At 52.3% G+C, this 23,991-nt stretch overlaps 1 protein-coding gene across 1 annotated transcript in view; it reads left to right on the forward strand.

Annotated features, from left to right (window-relative positions):
* Nucleotides 1-2,295: 2,295 nt before the first annotated feature.
* LOC132385461 (isocitrate dehydrogenase [NAD] subunit gamma, mitochondrial-like) overlaps nucleotides 2,296-23,991 on the forward strand; it is a gene marked incomplete at its 3' end in the record, with an annotated part of 30,830 nt that continues 9,134 nt past the window's right edge. The window contains exons 1-3 of the mRNA XM_059957546.1: nucleotides 2,296-2,435; nucleotides 5,491-5,538; nucleotides 9,067-9,164. Coding sequence (XP_059813529.1) covers nucleotides 2,358-2,435; nucleotides 5,491-5,538; nucleotides 9,067-9,164 — 224 coding nt within the window. The remainder of the gene's footprint in view (nucleotides 2,436-5,490; nucleotides 5,539-9,066; nucleotides 9,165-23,991) is intronic.

Below are 23,991 nucleotides of genomic sequence, written 5' to 3' on the forward strand. Positions count from 1 at the left end.
TCGGTGAAAAAAAACAAATGTTGCGACTTATGTTGTGATATAAAATCTGATTCTGTCCGATCCCAAAAGACCCGAGAACATGACTTGTGTAGATGTATTGTTTAATTTTAAAGATCTCAAGTGAAGTAATAACGCGAACATTTACATCCATAAAGCGTGGATCGTTTGCCACAGTCCTACTGTTGTTCCGACACACAGCCAAATAGATCTATGCTGGCTCCCCAGTTAAAATTCCCCTCCCCTTGTTCCCTTCAACTTCATTCTCTCTCTCTGAATTAAGTTTAATATCACTAGCATTTATTTATGGGGACGAGCTCCCACCGCCTATCCAATTCTGCCAATGGTGTGAGCCTCAAATAGCCTCCGAAAACCAAGTCCAGCTCCTGGCCGTCACGCGTGGCTTAGCTTCTTAGCCCAGCGGAACTGTTCCTACTGACAGGAGCAGGGGCAAAGGCGGGTTACTGGTGCCTGTACACCAGTCACTGGGGGCGGATGGGGCCGGTCAGCCATGGTAACTCACCCGGAAGAAGGAAAACTGATCTCAGGTCAACGCTGCCTTGGGCTACACCCACTCACCGGGAAGGTTTCAGGAGTAAAAAGAACCTGGAGCTACCGCCCCCCAGGGCAGTCCTATGTTCAGTTCTAGCGCTGACTGGCAGCCCCAGCGACACTGCTGGAGCTAAACTGCATCGGCCTCTGCCGTTCCTTTGTGTTTGCGTGGAGAGGGGGAGCCTGCTCTGGGGGCAAAACCTTGTTCTCCATATCGTACTGCCCTGGCTTGCATATCCAGGCAGCTAGGACCTAACATCCATGATCGACCCCAACCAATGAGGCCCATATCAATAGACAATAGGTGCAGAAGTAGACCATTCGGCCCTTTGAGCCTGCACCTCCATTTTGAGATCATGGCTGATCATCTACTATCATTACCTGGTTCCTGCCCTGTCCCCATATCCCTTGATTCCCCTATCCATAAGATACCTATCTAGCTCCTTCTTGAAAGCATCCAGAGAATTGGCCTCCACTGTCTTCCGAGGCAGTGCATTCCAGACCCCCCACAACTCTCTGGGAGAAGAAGTTTTTCCTTAACTCTGTCCTAAATGACCTACCCCTTATTCTCAAACCATGCCCTCTGGTACTGGACTCTCCCAGCATCTGGAACATATTTCCTGCCTCTATCTTGTCCAATCCCTTAATAATCTTATATGTTGCAATCAGATCCCCTCTCAATCTCCTTAATTCCAGCGTGTACAAGTCCAGTCTCTCTAACCTCTCTGCATAAGACAGTCCGGACGTCCCAGGAATTAACCTTGTGAATCTACGCTGCACTTCCTCTACAGCCAGGATGTCCTTCCTTAACCCTGGAGACCAAAACTGTACACAATACTCCAGGTGTGGTCTCACCAGGGCCCTGTACAAATGCAAAAGGATTTCCTTGCTCTTGTACTCAATTCGCTTTGTACCATACCATACAATGGAATATATAATAGAAAACACTGTAAATTACAATAAGAAATGTGCAAACATTTATATATTATTTTATATTGTTGAGATACAGGCACCAAATAGGCCCTGCCGCCCACAGTCCCCGATTAACCCCAGCCTAATTGCAATGATCAATTAACCTACCAATATCTGTGGACTGTGGGAGGAAACTCACACAGTCCACGGGGAGAATGTGCAAACTCCTTACGGGTTGTGGTGGGAATTGAACCTGGGTCACTGGTACGGTAAGGGCATTGTGCTAACCGTGTCACCCTGAGTTTATGTAAACGGTAAAATTAAATAAGTAGTGCAAAAAGGGAGGGAAAAGGTAGTGAGGTTGTGTTTATGGGTTCAATGTCCATTCAGAAATCTAATGGCAGAATGAAGAAGCTCTTCTTACATTCAGTGTGTGCCTTCAGACTTCTGTCCCTCCTCCATGATGGTAGCGATGAGCAGAGGGCATGTTGTGGGTAATGATGGATAGTGCTTTCGGATCTCTCCCGCTCCCTCTTGTGGGCTAGGTGAATTTAATGGGCTGAATGGTGTCTGTGGCACATGGAGGAGATATTGAATGTTGGGATTGAAAAGAGCCAGCATGGGCTGAACGTGTCGAATGGCCTCCTTTCCCACGCCAGAACAATATCGAGATTACACCCCGTAATCCCATCCCCGCAGGAAGACGCTTGGCCAAGGGTTAGGAAAGCGGCGAAGGGCCGAGAGGCTGTGAACCACATCTCCCAGAGGACAGCGGGCGGAGCAGGGGATTATGGGGGAAAGAAGTGGAAACTACATCTCCCAGAGGGCCGCACAGCGGCGCATGCGTGTCGCCTGCCTGGTGGCACACGTGATCAGGCCCGGTCCGGACCGCGGGGATGGCAACGGCGGTGGCTCCTGTCCTGCGGCGTTGGTTGGGCGCAGCTGCTCGCAGCCCCTTCGGGAAGCCGGCCCAGGTGAAAGGAGAGGAGAATACACGGGCAGAGGGGGTCGGGTGGGGTAGGGGAATGAGGGGAGTGTGGACATTGTGCATGAGGAGGATGGCGAGACGGTCGCGGTCCCGCCCGCTGAGCCGTACTGCGCATGCGCTGAGGCTTCCCTTTCCCACATGAGCTGCAGTGAAAATCCTTGTCTTGCAAACTCTTCATACGGCGCTGATATTTCATTGGGAGCTTGAAGGGATTTGTTATGTCGCAAACTTCTACAGGTACTGAGGAGAGCATTGCAACCGGGTATATCGCCGTCTGGTATGGGGGGGGGAAGGGTAGGCTACTGCACAGGATCAAAATAAGCTGCAGAGAGTTCTAAAACTTGTAAAGTTAGTCAGGTCCATCAAGGAGCGATGCCTCAAAAAGGCAGTATCCATCATTAAGAACCCTCATCACCCAGGTCATGCCCTGTTCTCATCAGGGAGGAGGTACAGAAGCCTGAAGGCACACACTCAACGATTCATTAATAGCTTCTTCCCCTCTGCCATCAGATTTCTGAATGGATAATGAACCCATGAACAGTACCTCATTACTTTTTATCTATTTTGCATGCTTAATTAACTGTAGCAACACACACAAAATGCTGGTGGAACGCAGCATTTTGTGTGTGTTGCTTGAATTTCCAGCATCTGCAGATTTCCTCGTGTTAACTGTAATTATGTTGTTTTTCTTTATTATGTATTGCATCGTAGTGCTGGTGCAAAGGCTGCTAAATCTGATTCTGATCATTACACAGTGCATTGAGGTAAAACAATAACAGCGTGCAGAAGGAAGTGTAACAGCTACAGAGAAAGTGCAGTGCAGGTAGACTATAAGGTGCAGAGTCATAACAAGAGTCCATCTTATCATACAAAATACCTGTTCAGGAGTCTGATAACAGCGGGGTAGAAACTGTCCCTGATCCTGGTGGTGTGTCTGCTGCCCGATGGGAGAAGACAAAAATGGAATTAGAATTGGTTTATTATTGTCACACGTACAGAGATACAGGGTGGCTGGAGTCTTTAATTGTGCTGGCTGCTTTACTGAGGCGGTAAGAACTGTGGACAGAGTCCACGGAGGGGAGAGACTGGTTTCCGTGATGTGCCCAAAACTCTCCGCGGTTTCTTGCAGTCATGGGCGGAGCAGTTGCCGTGATGAGTCTGGACTGTCGGCGTTCTGTAGTGCATCCTTTAGAGGCTGAGGATGGTTGAGAGCTTGCGTCAACTGGTGACTTCTTACCCCGCAACCACACCATTGAAGTTTAAGTGTGTTGTTGGGGACATATGTATACTCAAGGTATAAATACAAAGGACACAGCCTTGGTTAAAGGGTTGATCCTTCAGAATGGAGACAAGGAGGAATTTCTTCAGCCAAAGGTAGCAAACCTGTGGAATGGCTGACTGAAGTCATTGGGCATATTTAAAGCAGAGATGGATTCTCTCTTATGACCTTGCACCTTACCGCCTACCTGCACTGCACTCTCTCTGTAACTGGGACACTCTATTCTGCGTTCTGTTATTGTTTTACCTTGTTCTACCTCAATGCGCTGTGTAATGATCTGATCTGCATGAACAGTGGGCAAGACAAGAGTTTCACCTGTGACAGTAATAAACCAATTCCAATGCAGGTGGCAACAGAGAAAAGCAGACTCAATGCTTGTAAAGTCTGCAGGGTGTCAGGCAGGAACTGAGTGGGGAACCAGTGAACTCGTTCAAATGATGAGCACCAGTCCAATGGGCTGAGTGGCCTCTTTCTTGCAGTTCCAGATCTGGGAGGTAGCTCCACCCGGTGGCAGGAGGTGGCGGCTGCAGCATGACGTGTGGGTGTCTGTTTATTCAGTGTGGCCCTTCGGGCCGCCCCACGCAGCGGTCTCATGATTGAACCCGAGTGTAATCACGGGACAATTTACAATTAGCCTGCCAGCCGGTACACCTTTGGACTGTGGGAGAACATACAATGAGCAGGCGGGGATTGAACCCGTGTTACCGGTGCTGTAAAGCATTGTGCTGATCGCTGTGCTACTGCGCTGCTCCAATATAGATTGTAAGTTGCAGTAAGAAGTATGCGCGCTGTATGCTTTGCTGTCATCGTTATGTGACGTGGATGATCGTGGTCTTTCCATGATCATGATTGTTCTTGGCAAATTTTTCTGCAGAAGGCCATTGCCGCCTTCTGAGCAGCACCTTTACAGGGTGGATGACCACCGCCTCCGCCCAGCCACTTTGAATACTCTTCAGAGATTGTCTGCCTGGCGACAGTGGTCACATGTGCCAGTTGCTCGTGCGACCACCCACCACCTGCTCCCGTGACTTCACGTGACCCTGATCGAGGGGCTAAGCAGGTGCTACACCTCGCCCACCTGCAGGCTAGCGGAGGGAAGGAGCACCTCACACCTCCTTTGGTAGGGACGTACCTCCAGCCCGCCACCCCAATGTTTCGATGTGCTGCATACATCTGAATCTGTACCCTCCTTTTTTACTGTCATCCATGTTCCCATCTAAGAGTTTCTTAAATGTCCCTGATGTATCTGCCTCCACCATTAGCCCAGGCACCCGCCACTCTCTGCGTAAAAGTCCTACCTAGAACATCCCCCCCCCCCCCCACCACTGTACTTCCCTCCACTCACCTTAAAAGTATGTCTTCTTATCTTGACCATTGTTGCTCTGGGAAAAAATCTCAAGCTGTCTACTCTTAACTATGCCTGTTATCAATTTATTCATCTCTCATCCTCCGCTGCAATGAGAAAAGCCCCATCTCGCTCAATCTTTCCTCATAAGACTTGCTGTCTAATCCAGGCAGCATCCTGGTAAATCTCCTCTGCACCCCCTCTGAAGCATTCACGTCCCTCCTGTAACGAGGTGGCCAGAACTGAACACCGTACTCCCAAGTGTGGTCTAACCAGGGTTTTACAGAGCTGCAACATCGGGTTAAGTTTCCGCAGTGAGTGAATTGTGACGGGAAGCTCTCAACACCTCTCAAAGGTGTAAAGCAAAAATGGGGCGTGGGTTACCTGCTGCTAATTGTTCCTCGTTTTCTGCCCCAGGTTCTTGGTGCGACTACCTGCGGTCACCGAAGGCTATCGGCTTTCGTTGTAAGTTCGCTTGCCCCTGCCACAGGCTCTGCTCCCACCCCACACACAAGCCACTTCACACATCGCTGTCCACCGACGGAAGCAAAATCTCCACAGTGATTCAGCTCCTGGCACGCTCACGCTAAACCTGTGTGCGGACTCTTGCTATGGGTGGGGCTTGGTGGTGGGGTTGGGAGAGAAGCACCCACAACATTGGCTGCTGCAGGTTGCGCCTGCCTGCTCTCCCCCACATCCCGAAACCTCATACCCCTCCCTACCCAAACCCTTCCCTGTATCCGTCACCCCTCTGACCCCTACACCCCTCCCAGTATCTGTACCTCACTCTGTCCAGCCCCTGTAACACACAACCATCTTTCACCCCTTCCAGTTCCTGTAACGCTTTCTGTCTTTGTAAATAAACCCCTCTGGCCTCTATGTCCCTCTCTTTCTGTAAACCACTTCAGCCCCTACACAACTCTCCATCTCTATAATGCTCTCCAGTACATACACCCCTCACTCTCACCCCTCCCCATTCACATTCAGTGTCCACACTCCCAATCGGACCCATCCCTTCCCGTTCACTCTCACCATTCGCACTCCCCACGGAACTCCATCCTTTCCCATTCACTCCCGCTGTCCGTACTCCCATTGGGACCCCCCCCTTCCCATACATCCCACCGTCCACAACCCCAGTGAGACCCACCCCTTCCCAATCACTCCCACTGTCCGTAACCCCAATGGGACCCACCCCTTCCCAATCACTCCCACTGTCCACAACCCCAATGGGACCCACCTCTTCCCAATCACTCCAACTGTCCACAACCCCAATGGGACCCACCCCTTCCCAATCACTCCCACTGTCCACAACCCCAATGGGACCAACCCCTTTCCAATCACTCCCACTGTCCACAACCCCAATGGGACCCACCCCTTCCCAATCACTCCCACCGTCCACAACCCCAGTGGGACCCACCCCTTCCTAATCACTCCCACCGTCCACAACCCCAATGGGACCCACCGCTTCCCAATCACTCCCACTGTCCACAACCCCAATGGGACCCACCTCTTCCCAATCACTCCAACTGTCCACAACCCCAATGGGACCCACCCCTTCCCAATCACTCCCACTGTCCACAACCCCAATGGGACCCACCGCTTCCCAATCACTCCCACTGTCCACAACCCCAATGGGACCCACCTCTTCCCAATCATTCCAACTGTCCACAACCCCAATGGGACCCACCCCTTCCCAATCACTCCCACTGTCCACAACCCCAATGGGACCCACCTCTTCCCAATCACTCCCACTGTCCACAACCCCAATGGGACCCACCCCTTCCCAATCACTCCCACTGTCCACAACCCCAATGGGACCCACCCCTTCCCAATCACTCCCACTGTCCACAACCCCAATGGGACCAACCCCTTCCCAATCACTCCCACTGTCCACAACCCCAATGGGACCCACCCCTTCCCAATCACTCCCACTGTCCACAACCCCAATGGGACCAACCCCTTTCCAATCACTCCCACTGTCCACAACCCCAGTGGGACCCACCCCTTCCTAATCACTCCCACTGTCCACAACCCCAATGGGACCCACCCCTTCCCAATCACTCCCACCGTCCACAACCCCAGTGGGACCCACCCCTTCCTAATCACTCCCACCGTCCACAACCCCAATGGGACCCACCGCTTCCCTCTCACTTCCAATGGGACCCCATTCATACTGAAAACTGGACACCTGCCTTCCCCATCCACTCCACCGTCTTCAGCCTGAGTGCACACCAGTGAATGTGCTGATACAGGCCATCTGTTCTTCACGGCCCCGAACATCCATCCACACAGATCCCTGGCTGATGGAGCTGCTGTATCCTGGGATTGGGATTTTGCCGACAACTTCTGCATTTGATTAACTTTCTTTTCCTTTTATTTCCACCCATTCGCCCAGACTGATCACTCAATAGTAAGTATATCTTTTAAGCACACCTGCAACATGGCCATGGTGACCTTGCTCTGTCTTGTACCCTTGCTGCTGGTGATGAGCATGTGAGAGACTCCAATACATGACAATGTATAAGTGGTATCTCCCTAAGAGAGAGGGGCTGAGAGACCCCAGTCAGTGTATAGATCTCCCCCTGAGAGGGACTGAGAAACACCGGTCAGTGTACAGATCTCCCCCTGAGAGAGAGGGACTGAGAGACACCGGTCAGTGTACAGATCTCCCCTGAGAGAGAGGGACTGAGAGACACCGGTCAGTGTACAGATCTCCCCCTGAGAGGGACTGAGAAACACCGGTCAGTGTACAGATCTCCCCCTGAGAGAGAGGGACTGAGAGACACCGGTCAGTGTACAGATCTCCCCCTGAGAGAGAGGGACTGAGAGACACCGGTCAGTGTACAGATCTCCCCCTGAGAGAGAGGGACTGAGAGACACCAGTCAGTGTACAGATCTCCCCCTGAGAGAGAGGACTGAGAGACACCGGTCAGTGTACAGATCTCCCCTGAGAGAGAGGGACTGAGAGACACCCGTCAGTGTACAGATCTCCCTCTGAGAGAGAGGGACTGAGAGACACCGGTCAGTGTACAGATCTCCCCCAGAGAGAGAGGGAATGAGAGACACCGGTCAGTGTACAGAGCTCCCCCAGAGAGGGAGGGACTGAGTGACACCGGTCAGTGTACAGATCTCCCCCTGAGAGAGAGGGACTGAGAGACACCGGTCAGTGTACAGATCTCCCCTGAGAGAGAGGGACTGAGAGACACCGGTCAGTGTACAGATCACCCTGAGAGAGAGGAGACACCGGTCAGTGTACAGATCCCCTGACAGAGAGAGGGACTGAGAGACACCGGTCAGTGTATAGATCTCCCCTGAGAGAGAGGGACTGAGAGACAACGGTCAGTGTACAGATCTCCCTCGGAGAGAGAGGGACTGAGAGACACCGGTCAGTGTACAGATCTCCCCCTGAGAGAGAGGGACTGAGAGACAACGGTCAGTGTACAGATCTTCCCCTGAGAGAGAGGGACTGAGAAGCACCGGTCAGTGTACAGATCTCCCCCTGAGAGAGAGGGACTGAGAGACAACGGTCAGTGTACAGATCTTCCCCTGAGAGAGAGGGACTGAGAGACACCGGTTAGTGTACAGATCTCCCCCTGAGAGAGAGGGACTGAGAGACACCGGTCAGTGTACAGATCTCCCCCTGAGAGAGAGGGACTGAGAGACAACGGTCAGTGTACAGATCTCCCCCTGAGAGAGAGGGACTGAGAGACAACGGTCAGTGTACAGATCTTCCCCTGAGAGAGAGGGACTGAGAAGCACCAGTCATGTACAAATATCCATCAAGTGAAATACTTAGAGACACCGGCGGTGTCCAGACAAGCATCAAGAGAAAGGCACTAAAAGAGAACTGTCTCTCCCATTCAGGTTTTGGAATGTGAAGGCAGGAGGGACAGAAATATGTTGAAATTGTCTCTTACCAGCTTGTTTCCTTGCACCAGGGCATCCTCCCAGTGTTCTTTCACCCACTGACCACACTGTCACTTCTCTCCACAGCCGCCCCCGGCCAAGTATGGGGGCCGACACACAGTGGCGATGATCCCGGGGGATGGAATTGGCCCGGAGCTGATGGCACACGTCAGGGATGTGTTCAGGTGAGCACTCGCGACTCCGGAACCATGGGGAGAGGCTCGGGCTCCACACGTACATATAGGTGAAATACAGACATGATGGGCTGAATGGTCACATCTGGGTCATGTTCTCTTCTCGCTGCCATTGTGAGGGAGTTACAGAAAGCTTACGTCCAAACCCAGCAGATTCAGGAACAGTTATTACCCTCCTACCATCGGGCTCCAGAACCAGAATGGATAACTTCATTCACCTCAGCATTGAATTGATTCCTCAGCCTAAAGACTCGCCTCGACAACTCCTGTTCTCAGTATTACTTATTTACTTTTTTTGTATTTGCAGTTTGTCTTCTTTTGCACTTTGGTTGTTTGTTAGTCTTTAGTGTTTTTTTTCTCATAGTCTATTGTACTGCTTTGTTCTACCCTGAATTTCCACGAGAAAATGAATCTCAGGGTAGCATTTTGATTTGGAGCAAGAAGGGTGCGAGTGAACGGCTGATTTTCGGAGCCAAGGCAGTTTTTGCCACTCGGGTTAAAAGAGAGGCAAGACTGCACAGGCACGTGACGTCAGCCAGTAGAGTGTGAAAGATTTAAAAAGTATCCAGCGGGCAGCGGAGTGATAGGGCTTTGACTCAACGGGCTTAGCCGGTAACAGGATGAGGCGAGGTAGGAAGTATGTGTGTGAGGCCAGTTTTCTGTGCTCGGTGTCAGATGTGGGAGGTCCTGGAATCTCCCAGCCTCCCGGACGGCCATATCTGCACCCAGTGTGTCGAGCTGCAGCTCCTGTGGGGCCAAGTTTGAGAACTGGAGATACAGGTCGATGACCTTCGCCTTGTCTAGGAGAGCGAAGAGGTTTGTAGAGGGGAGTTATAGGCAGGTCGTCACACAGGGGCCATGGGAGACAGACAAGTGGGTCACAGTCAGAAGGGGGAAGGGGAAGAGTCAGGTACCAGAGAGTACCCCTGTGGCTGTACCCCTTGACAATAAGTACTCCTGTTTTGAGTACAGTTGGGGAGAGAACAGCCTACCTGGTGGAAGTGACAGTGGCCGTGCCTCTGGCACAGAGTCTGGCCCTGTGGCTCAGACGTATAGGGAAAGGAAGAGGAAGGCAGTAGTGATAGGGGACTCTATAGTTAGGGGGTCAGACAGGCGATTCTGTGGACACAGGAAAGAAACTGGGATGGTAGTTTGCCTCCCAGGTGCCAGGGTCTGGGATGTTTCGGATCGCGTCCAAGATACCCTGCAGTGGGAGGGAGAACAGCCAGAGGTCGTGGTACATATTGGTACCAATGGCATAGGTAGGAAAAGGGAAGAGGTCCTGAAAAAAGAGTACAGGGAGTTAGGAAGGAAGTTGAGAAGCAGGACCGTAAAGGTAGTAATTTCGGGATTACAGGCAGTCCCTGAGTTACGAATGTCCGACTTACAGATAATTCGTACTTATGAACTGAGGAAGGAGAACGCTGCCCGCCATTTTAAGTCGTTGCCTTTGACACTGTGTTGAGTGTGTATCTTTGCATTTGGTTTAAATTTTTCTTAGCAAGATTCACCCTGACCCTGTCGGCTGGTGGCGCAGTGCGCTCAGCGCTGGGCTGGAGAACAGAGCTTCCCGAGTTCGATCCAGTGACAGATCGCTCCTGTGCTGGGTTGATGTTGATCCAGTGACTCCCATACCACCCATGCCGGGTTGATGTCAAGCGCATAACTCGACCTCTTAAAAAAAAAACACTGCCACCTCCAGTTTAAATTCCCATGCGGAATATTGTGAAGGATCAGATATCCAAGCCCAGCACAGCCCCCACTTGTCCCATTTAACCTGTCTCAATGCAGTGAACTTTTGGACCCGGGGAATTCAGTGCGGTGGTCCTTAGGACCCAGCAGACCTCAGGAGCCAGCAGAGGTCGGGACCTGCCGCCCGCAGTGTTTCTGTTCCGTTGATGGGAAGTGATCGCGATTGAGAATAAAATGGAAATAATAAAGCGTTTGGAAAGAGTTGCAACGCCATCGGTCATTGGAAAAGCGTTAGTCGGTCAACGATCAGAACAATTTTAAAGGATGAAGTGAGAATAATGAAGCATGTGAAAGGCCCTGCCCCGATGAAAGCTACAATTATTACTAAGCAACGCAGTGGTTTAATTATTGGAATGCATACGTTCCTTAAGTGTTTTATATGCATAGAAAGGTAAAATATATACTATATACTAAGACAAACGTTTGACTAACTGACGCTAAATAATATGGGATGTACTTGTTCAGACTTACGTACAAATCCGACGGACTCAGGAACTGAGCTCATACGTAACCCGGGGCCTGCCTGTACTGCCTGTGCCACGCGACAGTGAGAATAGGAATAGAATGAGGTGGAGGATAAATGCGTGGCTGAGGGATTGGAGGAGGGAGCAGGGATTCAGATTTCTGGATCATTGGGACCTCTTTTGGGGCAAGTGTGACCTGTACAAAAAGGACCAGTTGCACCTGAATCCCAGGGGGACCAATATCCTGGCGGGAAGGTTTGCTAAGGCTACTGGGGAGAGTTTAAACTGGAATTGTTGGGTGGGAACTGAAGAGACTGGGAAAGAGGAGGTTAGCTCACAAATAGAGAAAGCTTGTAGACAGTGCGAGAGGGAGAATAGGCAGGTGGTAGAGAAGGGACGCACTCAGACCGAAGGTTTGAGATACGTCTATTTTAACACGAGAGTTGTTAACAAAGCGGATGAGCTTACAGCGTGGATCAGTGCTTGGAGCTATGATGTGGTGGCCATTACAGAGACTTGGATGGCTCAGGGACAGGAATGGTTACTTCAATTGCCAGGATTTAGATGTTTCAGTAAGGACAGGGAGGGAAGCAAAAGAGGTGGGGGCGTGGCACTGTTGATCAGAGATAGCATCACGGTTGTAGAAAGTGGAAGCCATGGAGGGATTGTCTACGGAGTCTCTGCAGGTGGAGGTTAGAAACAGGAAGGGGTCAATAACTTCACTGGGTGTTTTTTATAGGCTGCCCAATAGTAACAGATATTGAGGAGCAGATCAGGAAACAGATCCTGGAAAGGTGTAATAATAACAGAGTTGTCGTGATGGGAGATTTTAAATTCCCAAATATCAATTGGCATCTCCCTCGAGCAAGGGGTTTAGTTGGGATGGAATTTGTTAGGTGTGTTCAGGAAGGTTTCTTGACACAATAAGTAGATAAGCCTACAAAAAGAGAGGCTGTACTTGATTTATTACTGGGAAATGAACTTGGTCAGGTGTCAGGTCTCTCAGTGGGAGAGCATTTTGGAGATAGTGATCATAATTCTGTCTCCTTTACAATAGCATTGGAGAGAGATAGGAACAGACAAGTTAGAAAAGTGCTTAATTGGGGTAAGGGGAATTTTGAACCTATCGGGCAGGAAATTGGAGTCTTAAATTGGAAACAGATGTTCTCAGGAAAAGTACGGAAGAAATGTGGCAAATGTTCACAGGAAAAGTACGGAAGAAATGTGGCAAATGTTCAAGGGATATTTGTGTGGAGTTCTGCATAGGTACCGTCCAATGAGGGTACAGGAACTGTGGTGTACAAAGGCTGTAATAAATCTAGTCAAGAAGAAAAGAAAAGCTCACAAAAGGTTCAGAGAGCTAGATGATGTTAGAGATCTGGAAGATTATAAGGCTAACAGGAAGGAGCTTAAGAAGGAAATTAGGAGAGCCAGAAGGGGCCATGAGAAGGCCTTGGTGGACAGGATTAAGGAAAACCCCAAGGCATTCTACAAGTATGTGAAGAGCAAGAGGATAAGATGTGAAAGAATAGAAGAATAGGACCTATCAAGTGTGACAGTGGGAAAGTGTAAATGGAACCGGAGGAAATAGCAGAATTACTTAATGAATACTTTACTTCAGTATTCACTATGGAAAAGACTCTTGGTGATGATAGTGATGACGCAGCAGTTTGAAAAGCTTGAGCATGTAAGTATTAAGAAAGAGGATGCGCTGGAGCTTTTGGGAAGCATCAAGTTGGGTAAGTCTCCGGGACCGAATGTGATGTACCCCAGGCTACTGCGGGAGGTGAGGGAGGAGATTGCTGAGCCTCTGGCGATGATCTTTGCATCATCAATGGGGACGGGAGAGGTTCCGGAGGATCGTAGGGTTGCAGATGTTGTTCCTTTATTCAAGAAAGAGAGTATAGATAGCCCAGGAAATTATAGACCGGTGAGTCTTACCTGAGTGGTTGGTACGTTGATGGAGGAGATCCTGAGAGGCAGGATTTGTGAACATTTGAAGCGGCATAATCTGATTAGGAATAGTAGCATGGCTTTGTAAAAGGCAGGTCCTCCCTTACAAGCATAATTGAATTTTTTGAGGATGTGACTCAAAATTGATGAAGGAAGAGCAGTAGATGTAGTGTATATGGATTTCAGCAAGGCATTTGATAAGGTAGCCCATACAAGGCTTATTGAGAAAGTAGGGAGGCTTGGGATCCAAGGGGACATTGCTTTGTGGATCCAGAACTGGTTTGCCCACAGAAGTGGTTGTCCACGGGTCATATGGAGGTCAGTGACCAGTGGAGTGCCTCAGGGATCTGTTCTGGGACCCTTATACTTTGTGATTTTTATAAATCACCTGGACGAGGAAGTGGAGGGATGGGTTAGTAAGTTTGCAAAGGCTGGGGGTGTTGTGGATAGTGTGGAGGGCTGTCAGAGGTTACAGCAGGACATTGATAGGATGAAAACTGGGCTGGGAAGTGGCAGATGGAGTTCAACCTGGATAAGTGTGAAGCGGTTCATTTTGGTAGGTCAAATATGATGGCAGAATATAGTATTAATGGTAAGACTCTTGGCAGTGTGGAGGATCAGAGGGATCTTGGGGTCCGAGTCCATAGGACGCTCAAAGCAGATAGGTTGACTATAACTATAACGCTCATAGGTTGACTCTGGTTAAGAAGGCGTACGGTGCATTGGCCTTTATCAATCGTGGAATTGAATATAGGAGCTGAGAGGTAATGTTGCAGCTATATAGGACCCTGGTCAGACCCCACTTGGAGTACTGTGCTCAGATCTCATCTCACTACAGGAAGGATGTGGAAGCCATAGAAAGGGTGCAGAGGAGATTCACAAAAATGTTGCCTGGATTGGGGAGCATGCCTTATGAGAATATGTTGAGTGAGCTCAGCCTTTTCTCCTTGGAGCGACGGAGGATGAGAGGTGATCTGATAGAGGTGTATAAGATGATGAGAGGCATTGATTGTGTGGATAGTCGGAGGCTTTTTCCCAGGGCTGAAATCCCATAAGAGGGCACAGGTTTAAGGTGCTGGGGAGTAGGTACAGAGATGTCAGAGATAAGTTTTTTTACCCAGAGAGTGGTAAGTGCGTAGAATGGGCTGCCGGCAATGGTGTTGGAGGCAGATATGATAGGGTCTTTTAAGAGACTTTTGGATAGGTACATGGAGCTTAGAAAAATAGAGGACTACAGGTAAGCCTAGTGATTTCAAAGGTTGGGACATGTTAGGCACAGCTTTGTGGGCCAAAGGTTGTGCTGTGGTTTTCTGTGTTTCTGTGACATAGGCGTGGTTTGATAATAAAATTACTTTGAACTGGGCAGATGGGGCTAGCATGGAGCAGTTGGGCCAAAGGGCCAGCTTCCATTCTGTATGAGCCTGTGACTAGGAGTTAACAGGCTGATAATGTGAGCGATTAGAAGGCAAGTGGCTCTGTGGCATTTATTGCAGGCAGGTCCCAGAATATCTGGCTCTAATTAGCTAAAAATCTTTGCATACTGGAACAATATATTACCACAGTGCTCTTGAGAGAAAACAATAGACATGAGCTTCTGCAGATGCTGGAAATCTCTCCTCGGAGTTCAGTACCCAGCGCTGTCTGTAAGGAGGTTGTACTTTCTCCCTGTGACCACATGGGTTTCTTCCAGGTGCTCCGGTTTCCTCCCACAGTCCAAAAACATGCCAGTTGGTAGATTAATTAGTCATTGTAAATTGTCCTGTGATTAGGCTAGGGTTAAATAGGTAGGTGGCTGGGTAGTGCCAGATGAGGCTCTTCCCTTTTGCACTTCTAAATAAATTAACTAAAACTCACTGACATAGGTAATGTTGGTTTGCTGCAGCACTACAGTGTAATACATAGAAAATACTATAAATTGCAGCGGGAAATATATATACTGTGGATTCCGGTTAACTGGGACACATCGGGACCAGTACATTTTGGCCCAATTAAGCAGCTGCTCCAATTTACCGAAATTTCATGGGAATAGTTTTAAAAAGGCAAATTATGTTTAACTGAGTAAAATGTATTTAAATTAAATACAGAACAAGTTGGGACGCTGCTGATACTACTGCAGTACTACTAAACTGTGTTAGTTCTTAGTAGTTATCGACAGAGGAGTTCACCCAGTGTACGCTAATGTGTTCTTTCGATTGACTGTAATCTGAGCAGATATCTAGTGCACATAATGGACTGGTTTCAAACAATGCTTTCAATGATTGCATCCTCTCAATCTTCAGTTTTATTCTAACATTCAAGATGATAGCTGATACCTTCAAACTCTTCGTAGCTCCTATCTTGCTGAAGTTGTGAAATTGTTTCATTTTCACTCCCGGCCTTTTCCGACATTTGCGAGCCTGAACATTTGAACCAGCAATGAGCAAGGCAGTTCAGAATTGTCTTACTGCTTATTTCAAGTCAAGTCAAGTTACTTTTTATTGTCATTTCGACCATAACTGCTGGTACGGTACACAGTAAAAACAAGACAACGTTTTTCAGGACTATGGTGCTATATGAAACAGTACAAAAACTACACTGAACTACGTAAAAACAACACAGAGAGAAAAAAAAAACTACACTAGACTACAGACCTACCCAGGACTGCATAAAGTGCACAAAAACAGTGCAGGTATTTCTCGCCAACTATTAGTTTTTACAGATATGCAAGTGATTCTATTTAAAAACCGATTGCTCTAAATGCTGTGTAGCATCTAAGGGCCACACGACATGCATGTGGCTGACGCTAGTTTGAAACCATTTGGCAACAGTCTCCTGCCTCGCTTGATCAGCGTAGTGTCCAAAATAAATTAAAGGAATCCTGGCTATTTTCTTGATTAGTTATAGTTCTTTAAGAGTTGTCCCAAATAAATGGCTGGCCGAATTAACCAATGGTCCAACCAACCTGAATCTACCAGACATAAACAACTTAACTAGGCAGTGTAGAAAGAGAGCAGGTAGTGAGGGAGTGCTGATGAGTTCGTGGTCCAGAAATCTGACGGTAGGTGGTGGGGGGAGAATCTGTTGTGAATACATTGAGGGGGAAGAAGCCTGAAGTGACTGGGGGGAGGGGAAGGAGTACAAGCCGGCAGGTGAGAGTTGGGACCAGGTGGGTGTGTGGGGGGAGGTGGGGATGAAGTGAGAAGTAAATGAGCAGTAAGAGCAGAATTAGGCCATTCAGCCCGTCTACCATTTCATCATGGCTAATTGATTTCCCTCTCAACCCCATTCCCCTGTCTTCTCTTCATAGCCTTTCACACCCTGACTAATCAAAAACCCACCAAGCTCCACCTTAAATATACCTGATGACTTGGCTACCACAGCTGCCTGTGGCAACGAATTCCACAGATTCACCAACCTTTGGCTAAAGAAAATCCTCCTCAGCTCTGTTCTAAGTGGACATGCCTCTATTCTGAGGCGGTCCCCTCTGGTCCTCGACTCCCCCAGTATAGGAAACATCTTCTCCACATCCATTCTATGTAGGCTCATAGGTTTCAGTGAGATCCCTCAGGCCCAGAGCCTCCTCTAAACCCTCTCTAAAAGGGGCCCAAAACTGCTCACAATGCTCCAAGTGAAGCCTCAGCATTATATCTTATTCTAGTTCTCTTGAAATGAATGCCAACATTGCATTTGCCTTCCTCCCCACTGACTCAATCTGCAAATTAACCTTCAGGGAATCCTGCAAGAGGACAAGTCCCTTTGCACCTAGGGTTTTTAAATTTTCTCCCCTTTTAGAAAATAGCCTCTGCTTTTATTCCTTCTACCAGAGTGCATGACCATACACTTCCCAGCACTGCACTCCATTTGCCACTTCTTTGCCCATTCTTCTAATCTAGTGGTCACCAACCTTTTTAAGCCCAAGATCCCCTAACTCGGCCTTAGTGAAAGGCAAGATCGACCCCAGATCGATTAGTTACACGCATGCGCACCGGGGCAGAAAAGACCGGAAGTAAAACCCCACAACCCGGAAGTAGAAATAATGTATAAACGCCAGGGTTTACCACCCTTCTTTGCACCGTGAACCGGTTTAATATTGACAATATTCTTGCGGACCGGCGGACAGGGTGAGAGGGCAGTGTTAAGCACGATGGGAATACAGCGATACTCGAAGGGGGTTCCTTATGTCCAGTCTATTCCGCAATTTAGTTTTTGCGGCTCTCGGCACTTAGCTTCTGTCCCGCTTGCTCAAGTTTTTTCCGCTGAAAAACTCAACGGGTTTGTCTCTAAGTGCGGGATGCTTGGACTCAGAGTACTGAAGCCGTTTTGAGGGCTTCATTGCTTCATTAGACAACCTCTTGGCCCGAGCTGCAGCCTCCCGCCCGCCTGACGCCAGCCACCTCGGCCAGGTGTGACTGGTGGTGGGTGGGGTGAGAGGACAAGGTCAGGGCCGGAGGTCCCCGTGCCGGGGCCGCAGCGGTCGCAGTCCAGAGACATGCACCCGCCCCCCTTGTAGGATCTATTGGCCGAGAAAAGTTTGTTTCAGTCGAACGCAGTGCGGTAGCTGCTCAGCTACTTAGGAAACCCTGAGCCTGTCTGTGAATATTTTAGCACTGGGTTTTCCACGAACATTCGGTGTGCTAAACAGGTCCAGAGGCGGCGCCCATCTGTCAGCACTTCCCGCCGGCCGCACTCCAGGCCAGTAGCATCAGCACTTCCCGCCGGCCGCACTCCCGGCCGGTAGCATCAGCACTTCCCGCCGGCCGCACTCCAGGCCAGTAGCATCAGGATTTCCCGCCGTCCGCACTCCAGGCCAGTAGCATCAGGATTTCCCGCCGGCCGCACTCCAGGCCAGTAGCATCAGCACTTCCCGCCGGCCGCACTCCAGGCCAGTAGCATCAGGATTTCCCGCCGGCCGCACTCCAGGCCAGTAGCATCAGGATTTCCCGCCGGCCGCACTCGGAGCCAGTAGCATCAGCACTTCCCGCCGGCCGCACTCCCGGCCGGTAGCATCAGCACTTCCCGCCGGCCGTGTTCCAGGCCAGTAGCATCAGGATTTCCCGCCGGCCGCACTCCGAGCCAGTAGCATCAGCACTTCCCGCCGGCCGCACTCCCGGCCGGTAGCATCAGCACTTCCCGCCGGCCGCACTCCCGGCCGGTAGTAAAAGCACTTCCCGCCGGCCGCACTCCCGGCCAGTAGCATCAGCACTTCCCGCCGGCCGCACTCCAGGCCAGTAGCATCAGGATTTCCCGCCGGCCGCACTCCCGGCCAGTAGCATCAGCACTTCCCGCCGGCCGCACTCCAGGCCAGTAGCATCAGCACTTCCCGCCGGCCGCACTCCCGGCCGGTAGCATCAGCACTTCCCGCCGGCCGCACTCCCGGCCAGTAGCATCAGCACTTCCCGCCGGCCGCACTCCAGGCCAGTAGCATCAGGATTTCCCGCTGGCCGCACTCCGGGCCAGTAGCATCAGGATTTCCCGCCGGCCGCACTCCCGGCCGGTAGCATCAGCACTTCCCGCCGGCCGCACTCCCGGCCGGTAGCATCAGCACTTCCCGCCGGCCGCACTCCCGGCCGGTAGCATCAGCACTTCCCGCCGGCCGCACTCCAGGCCAGTAGCATCAGGATTTCCCGCCGGCCGCACTCCAGGCCAGTAGCATCAGCACTTCCCGCCGGCCGCACTCCCGGCCGGTAGCATCAGCACTTCCCGCCGGCCGCACTCCGGGCCGGTAGCATCAGCACTTCCCGCCGGCCGCACTCCCGGCCGGTAGTAAAAGCACTTCCCGCCGGCCGCACTCCCGGCCGGTAGTAAAAGCACTTCCCGCCGGCCGCACTCCCGGCCGGTAGTAAAAGCACTTCCCGCCGGCCGCACTCCCGGCCGGTAGCATCAGCACTTCCCGCCGGCCGCACTCCCGGCCGGTAGCATCAGCACTTCCCGCCGGCCGTGTTCCAGGCCAGTAGCATCAGCACTTCCCGCCGGCCGCACTCCCGGCCGGTAGCATCAGCACTTCCCGCCGGCCGCACTCCCGGCCGGTAGCATCAGCACTTCCCGCCGGCCGCACTCCGGGCTCATAGCATCGGCACTTCCCGCCGGCCGCACTCCCGGCCAGTAGCATCAGCACTTCCCGCCGGCCGCACTCCGGGCCAGTAGCATCAGGATTTCCCGCCGGCCGCACTCCCGGCCAGTAGCATCAGGATTTCCCGCCGGCCGCACTCCGGGCCAGTAGCATCAGCACTTCCCGCCGGCCGCACTCCAGGCCAGTAGCATCAGGATTTCCCGCCGGCCGCACTCCGGGCCAGTAGCATCAGGATTTCCCGCCGGCCGCACTCCCGGCCAGTAGCATCAGCACTTCCCGCCGGCCGCACTCCCGGCCGGTAGCATCAGCACTTCCCGCCGGCCGCACTCCAGGCCGGTAGTAAAAGCACTTCCCGCCGGCCGCACTCCAGGCCGGTAGTAAAAGCACTTCCCGCCGGCCGCACTCCCGGCCGGTAGCATCAGCACTTCCCGCCGGCCGTGTTCCAGGGCAGTAGCGTCGGCAGTTCTCTCCGGCCGCGCGAGGTGAACACTGGCGCGAGGGTGTCACTGCGTTTAGGCAGCTGATGACCTCGCGTGGGTTCAAGCCAATCGCGATTGATGGGTTGGCGACCACTATCCCAATCTCTCTAACTCCTTCTGCAGACTCCCTGCTTCCTCAACACTACCTCTGCCTCTACCTATCTTCATACCATCTGCAAACTTGGCCATGTTGCCATCATTTCCCTCGTCCAAATCATTGATACTGACATAAAAAGAGATGGTCCCAATTCTGACCTCTGAGGAACATCGCCAATCAACGGCAATCAATCAGAAAAGGCTCCCATTATTCCCACCCTTTGCCAGTCAGCCACTGCTCTATTCATTTTTACTATCCTGTAATTCCATGGGCTAAGCAGCCTCATGTGAGGCACCTTGTCAGAGACCTTCTGAAAACCCGTACACAACATCCTCCAATTCTTCTTTGTCTACCCAGCTTGCTATTTCCTCAAAGAATTCCAGCAGGTTTTCCCCGAAGGAAACCCTGCTGACCGAGGAGTGGAATTAGGCCATTAGAGTCTGCTGAGCCATTCCATCATGGCTGATTTATTAACCCTCTCAATCCCATTCTCCTGCCTTCTTGTAACCTTTAACACCCTGATTAATTAAAAACTTATCACCTCTGCCTTAAAGGGTTACCATATGAGGAGCGTTTGCTGGCTTTGGGCCTATACCCGCTGATACTGAGAAGAATGAGGGGGGATTTCATTGAATACAACCTAATGTTGAATGTGGAGAGGATGTTTCCTGTGGTGGGGGAGTCTAGGACTAAAGGGCACAGACCCAGAATAGAGGGGTGTCCATTTAGAACAGAGGTGAGGGGGAATTTCTTGAGCTAGTGAGTGGTGAATCTGTGTAATTCATTGCCACAGGCAGCTGTGGAGGCCATATTGGGTATATTTAAGGTTGATAGATTCTTGATTTGTTAGGCTGTAGCGGTGTGCTACACGCAGCACTAAAATTACGACACGGAGTCAGTAACTGCAGTCGAAGGAAAAACTTTATTCGAAAACTTCAGCCTCACTTTTAAGCCTCTGTCAACCAGCCCCCCATGGCGAAGAGGCTCCAAAGCTCTGTGCTCGCAAACCCCCGTAGGCTATCTAATTGTGAGTCGGTTCGGATACGCTAGGAAATGAGTCGCCACATAACCCCCCCCCCAGAACCGGCGATACACCCCCCAATGTCCACAGTCTGGGCCAGAACCTGCTTGGGAGGTCGGCCTCTGCGCCGAGGCGCCGGAAACTCGGCCGGTTGCGCCAGGTCCACATGGGCCGGCTTGAGGCGGTCCACCGTGAAAACCTCCTCCTTCCCCCCAACGTCCAGCACGAATGTGGACCCGTTGTTCCGGAGCACCGTAAACGGCCCCTCGTATGGCCGCTGCAGCGGTGGCCGATGCCCGCCCCTTCGTACAAACACAAACTTACAGTTCTGTAGGTCTTTGGGTACGCAGGTCGGGTGCCGCCCATGCTGTGAAGTGGGTATGGGGGCCAGGTTACCGAGCTTCTCGCGAAGTCTGCCCAGGACTGCAGCGGGTTCTTCCTCTTGCCCCCTTGGGGCTGGTAGGAACTCCCCGGGGACGGCCAGGGGCGCGCCGTATACCAACTCGGCCGACGAGGCGTGCAGGTCGTCCTTGGGCGCTGTGCGGATGCCGAGTAGGACCCAGGGAAGCTCGTCCGCCCAGTTGGCTCCTCGCAGGCGGGCCATGAGGGCCGACTTCAGGTGACGGTGGAAACGCTCCACTAGCCCGTTCGACTGTGGGTGGTAGGCAGTTGTGTGGTGCAGCTGAGTCCCCAAAAGGCTGGCCATAGCTGACCACAGGCTGGAGGTGAACTGGGCGCCTCTGTCGGAGGTAATGTGGGCTGGTGCACCAAAGCGGGATATCCAGGTGGCGATCAGGGCTCGGGCGCAAGATTCGGAGGTGGTGTCGGTGAGCAGGACCGCCTCCGCGCGACACTGGCAGGGGGCCCACGATATCCACATGAATGTGGTCGAAACGCCGGTGGGCGGGATGGAACTGCTGCGGTGGGGCTTTGGTGTGCCGCTGCACCTTGGCCGTCTGGCAGTGCATGCACGTTCTGGCCCATTCACTGACCTGTTTGCGGAGTCCGTGCCAAACGAACCTGCTGGAAACCATCCGGACAGTTGTCCGGATGGAGGGATGCGCCAAGTTATGAATGGAGTCGAAAACACGTCGCCGCCAGGCTGTCGGGACGACCGGACGGGGCTGGCCGGTGGCGACGTCACAGAGTAGGGTCCTCTCACCTGGGCCCACGGGGAGGTCCTGGAGCTGCAGACCGGAGACTGCAGTCCTGTAACTCGGAATCTCCTCATCTACCTGCTGTGCCTCTGCCAGTGCCTCAAAGTCTACCCCTTGGGAAAGGGCATGAACGGTAGGGCGAGAGAGCGCATCCGCCACGACATTGTCCTTACCCGAGACGTGCCGGACATCCGTCGTGTATTCAGAGATGTAGGACAGGTGGCGTTGCTGGCGGGATGACCAGGGGTCGGATGCTTTCGTAAACGCAAAGGTAAGCGGTTTGTGGTCTGTGAACGCGGTGAAGGGCCGACCTTCTAGGAAGTACCTGAAATGCCGGATTGCCAGGTAGAGCGCCAACAGTTCCCGGTCAAAAGCACTGTACTTGAGCTCGGGTGGCCGCAGGTGTTTGCTGAAAAACGCCAGGGGTTGCCAGCGACCTGCGATGAGCTGCTCCAGCACCCCACCAACTGCCGTGTTTGATGCGTCCACTGTGAGGGCGGTAGGGGTGTCCATTCTGGGATGTACTAGCAGTGCGGCGTCAGCCAAAGCTTCCTTCGTTTGAACGAAAGCGGCGGCGGACTCCTCGTCCCAGGTAATGTCCTTGCTCGGACCCGACATCAGGGCGAACAGGGGGCGCATGATCCGGGCAGCTGAAGGGAGGAAGCGGCGGTAGAAATTGACCATACCTACGAATTCCTGAAGGCCTTTGATCGTGGTGGGTCGGGGGAAGTGGCGGACCGCATCTACCTTAGCGGGCAGAGGGGTTGCCCCGTCTTTAGTAATTCTGTGGCCCAGGAAGTCAATGGTATCGAGTCCGAACTGGCATTTGGCAGGGTTGATTGTAAGACCGTACTCACTCAGTCGGGCGCAGAGTTGACGGAGGTGGGACAGATGCTCCTGACGACTGCCGCTGGCTATGAGGATGTCATCCAAATAGATGAACGCGAAGTCCAGGTCCCGTCCCACCGAGTCCATTAACCGCTGGAACGTCTGTGCGGCATTCTTCAGGCCGAACGGCATGCGGAGGAACTCGAAAAGGCCAAACGGGGTGATGAGAGCCGTTTTGGGGACGTCGTCAGGATGCTTCGGGATTTGATGGTACCCTCGGACAAGGTCGACCTTGGAGAAGATCCGTGCGCCGTGCAGGTTTGCCGCAAAGTCTTGAATGTGCGGCACAGGGTAGCGGTCCGGTGTGGTAGCCTCGTTCAGCCTGCGGTAGTCGCCGCACGGTCTCCAGCCCCCCGTCGCTTTGGGCACCATGTGCAGGGGGGAAGCCCAGGGGCTGTCGGACCGCCGGATGATCCCCAATTCCTCCATTCTCTGGAACACCTCCTTCGCCAGTCGGAGCTTGTCCGGGGGAAGCCGCCGAGCACGGGCATGGAGGGGTGGTCCCTGGGTCGGGATGTGGTGCTGTACGCCGTGCCGGGGCGTGGCTGCTGTGAACTGCGGTGCCAGAACCGATGGGAACTCCGCCAGGACCCTGGTGAAGTCGTTGTCGGACAGCGTGATGGAGCCGAGGTGAGGGGCTGGCAACTGGGCCGCGCCCAGGGAGAATGTCTGAAAGGTCTCGGCGTGTACCAGTCTCTTCCTGGGCAGGTCAACCAGCAGGCTGTGAGCTCGCAAAAAATCCGCACCCAGAAGCGGTTGGGCTACGGCGGCCAGTGTGAAGTCCCACGTGAACTGGCTGGGGCCGAACAGTAGCTGCACCTGACGGGTGCCATAGGTCCTTACTGTGCTGCCATTCACGGCCCTCAGGGGGGGACCCGGTGCCCTGCTGCGGGTGTCGTAACTCGTCGGAGGTAAAACGCTGATCTCAGCCCCAGTATCGACCAAAAACCGGCGTCCC

This window comes from Hypanus sabinus (genome assembly GCF_030144855.1).
Source record: "Hypanus sabinus isolate sHypSab1 chromosome 24 unlocalized genomic scaffold, sHypSab1.hap1 SUPER_24_unloc_16, whole genome shotgun sequence".
NCBI lineage: Eukaryota > Metazoa > Chordata > Chondrichthyes > Myliobatiformes > Dasyatidae > Hypanus > Hypanus sabinus.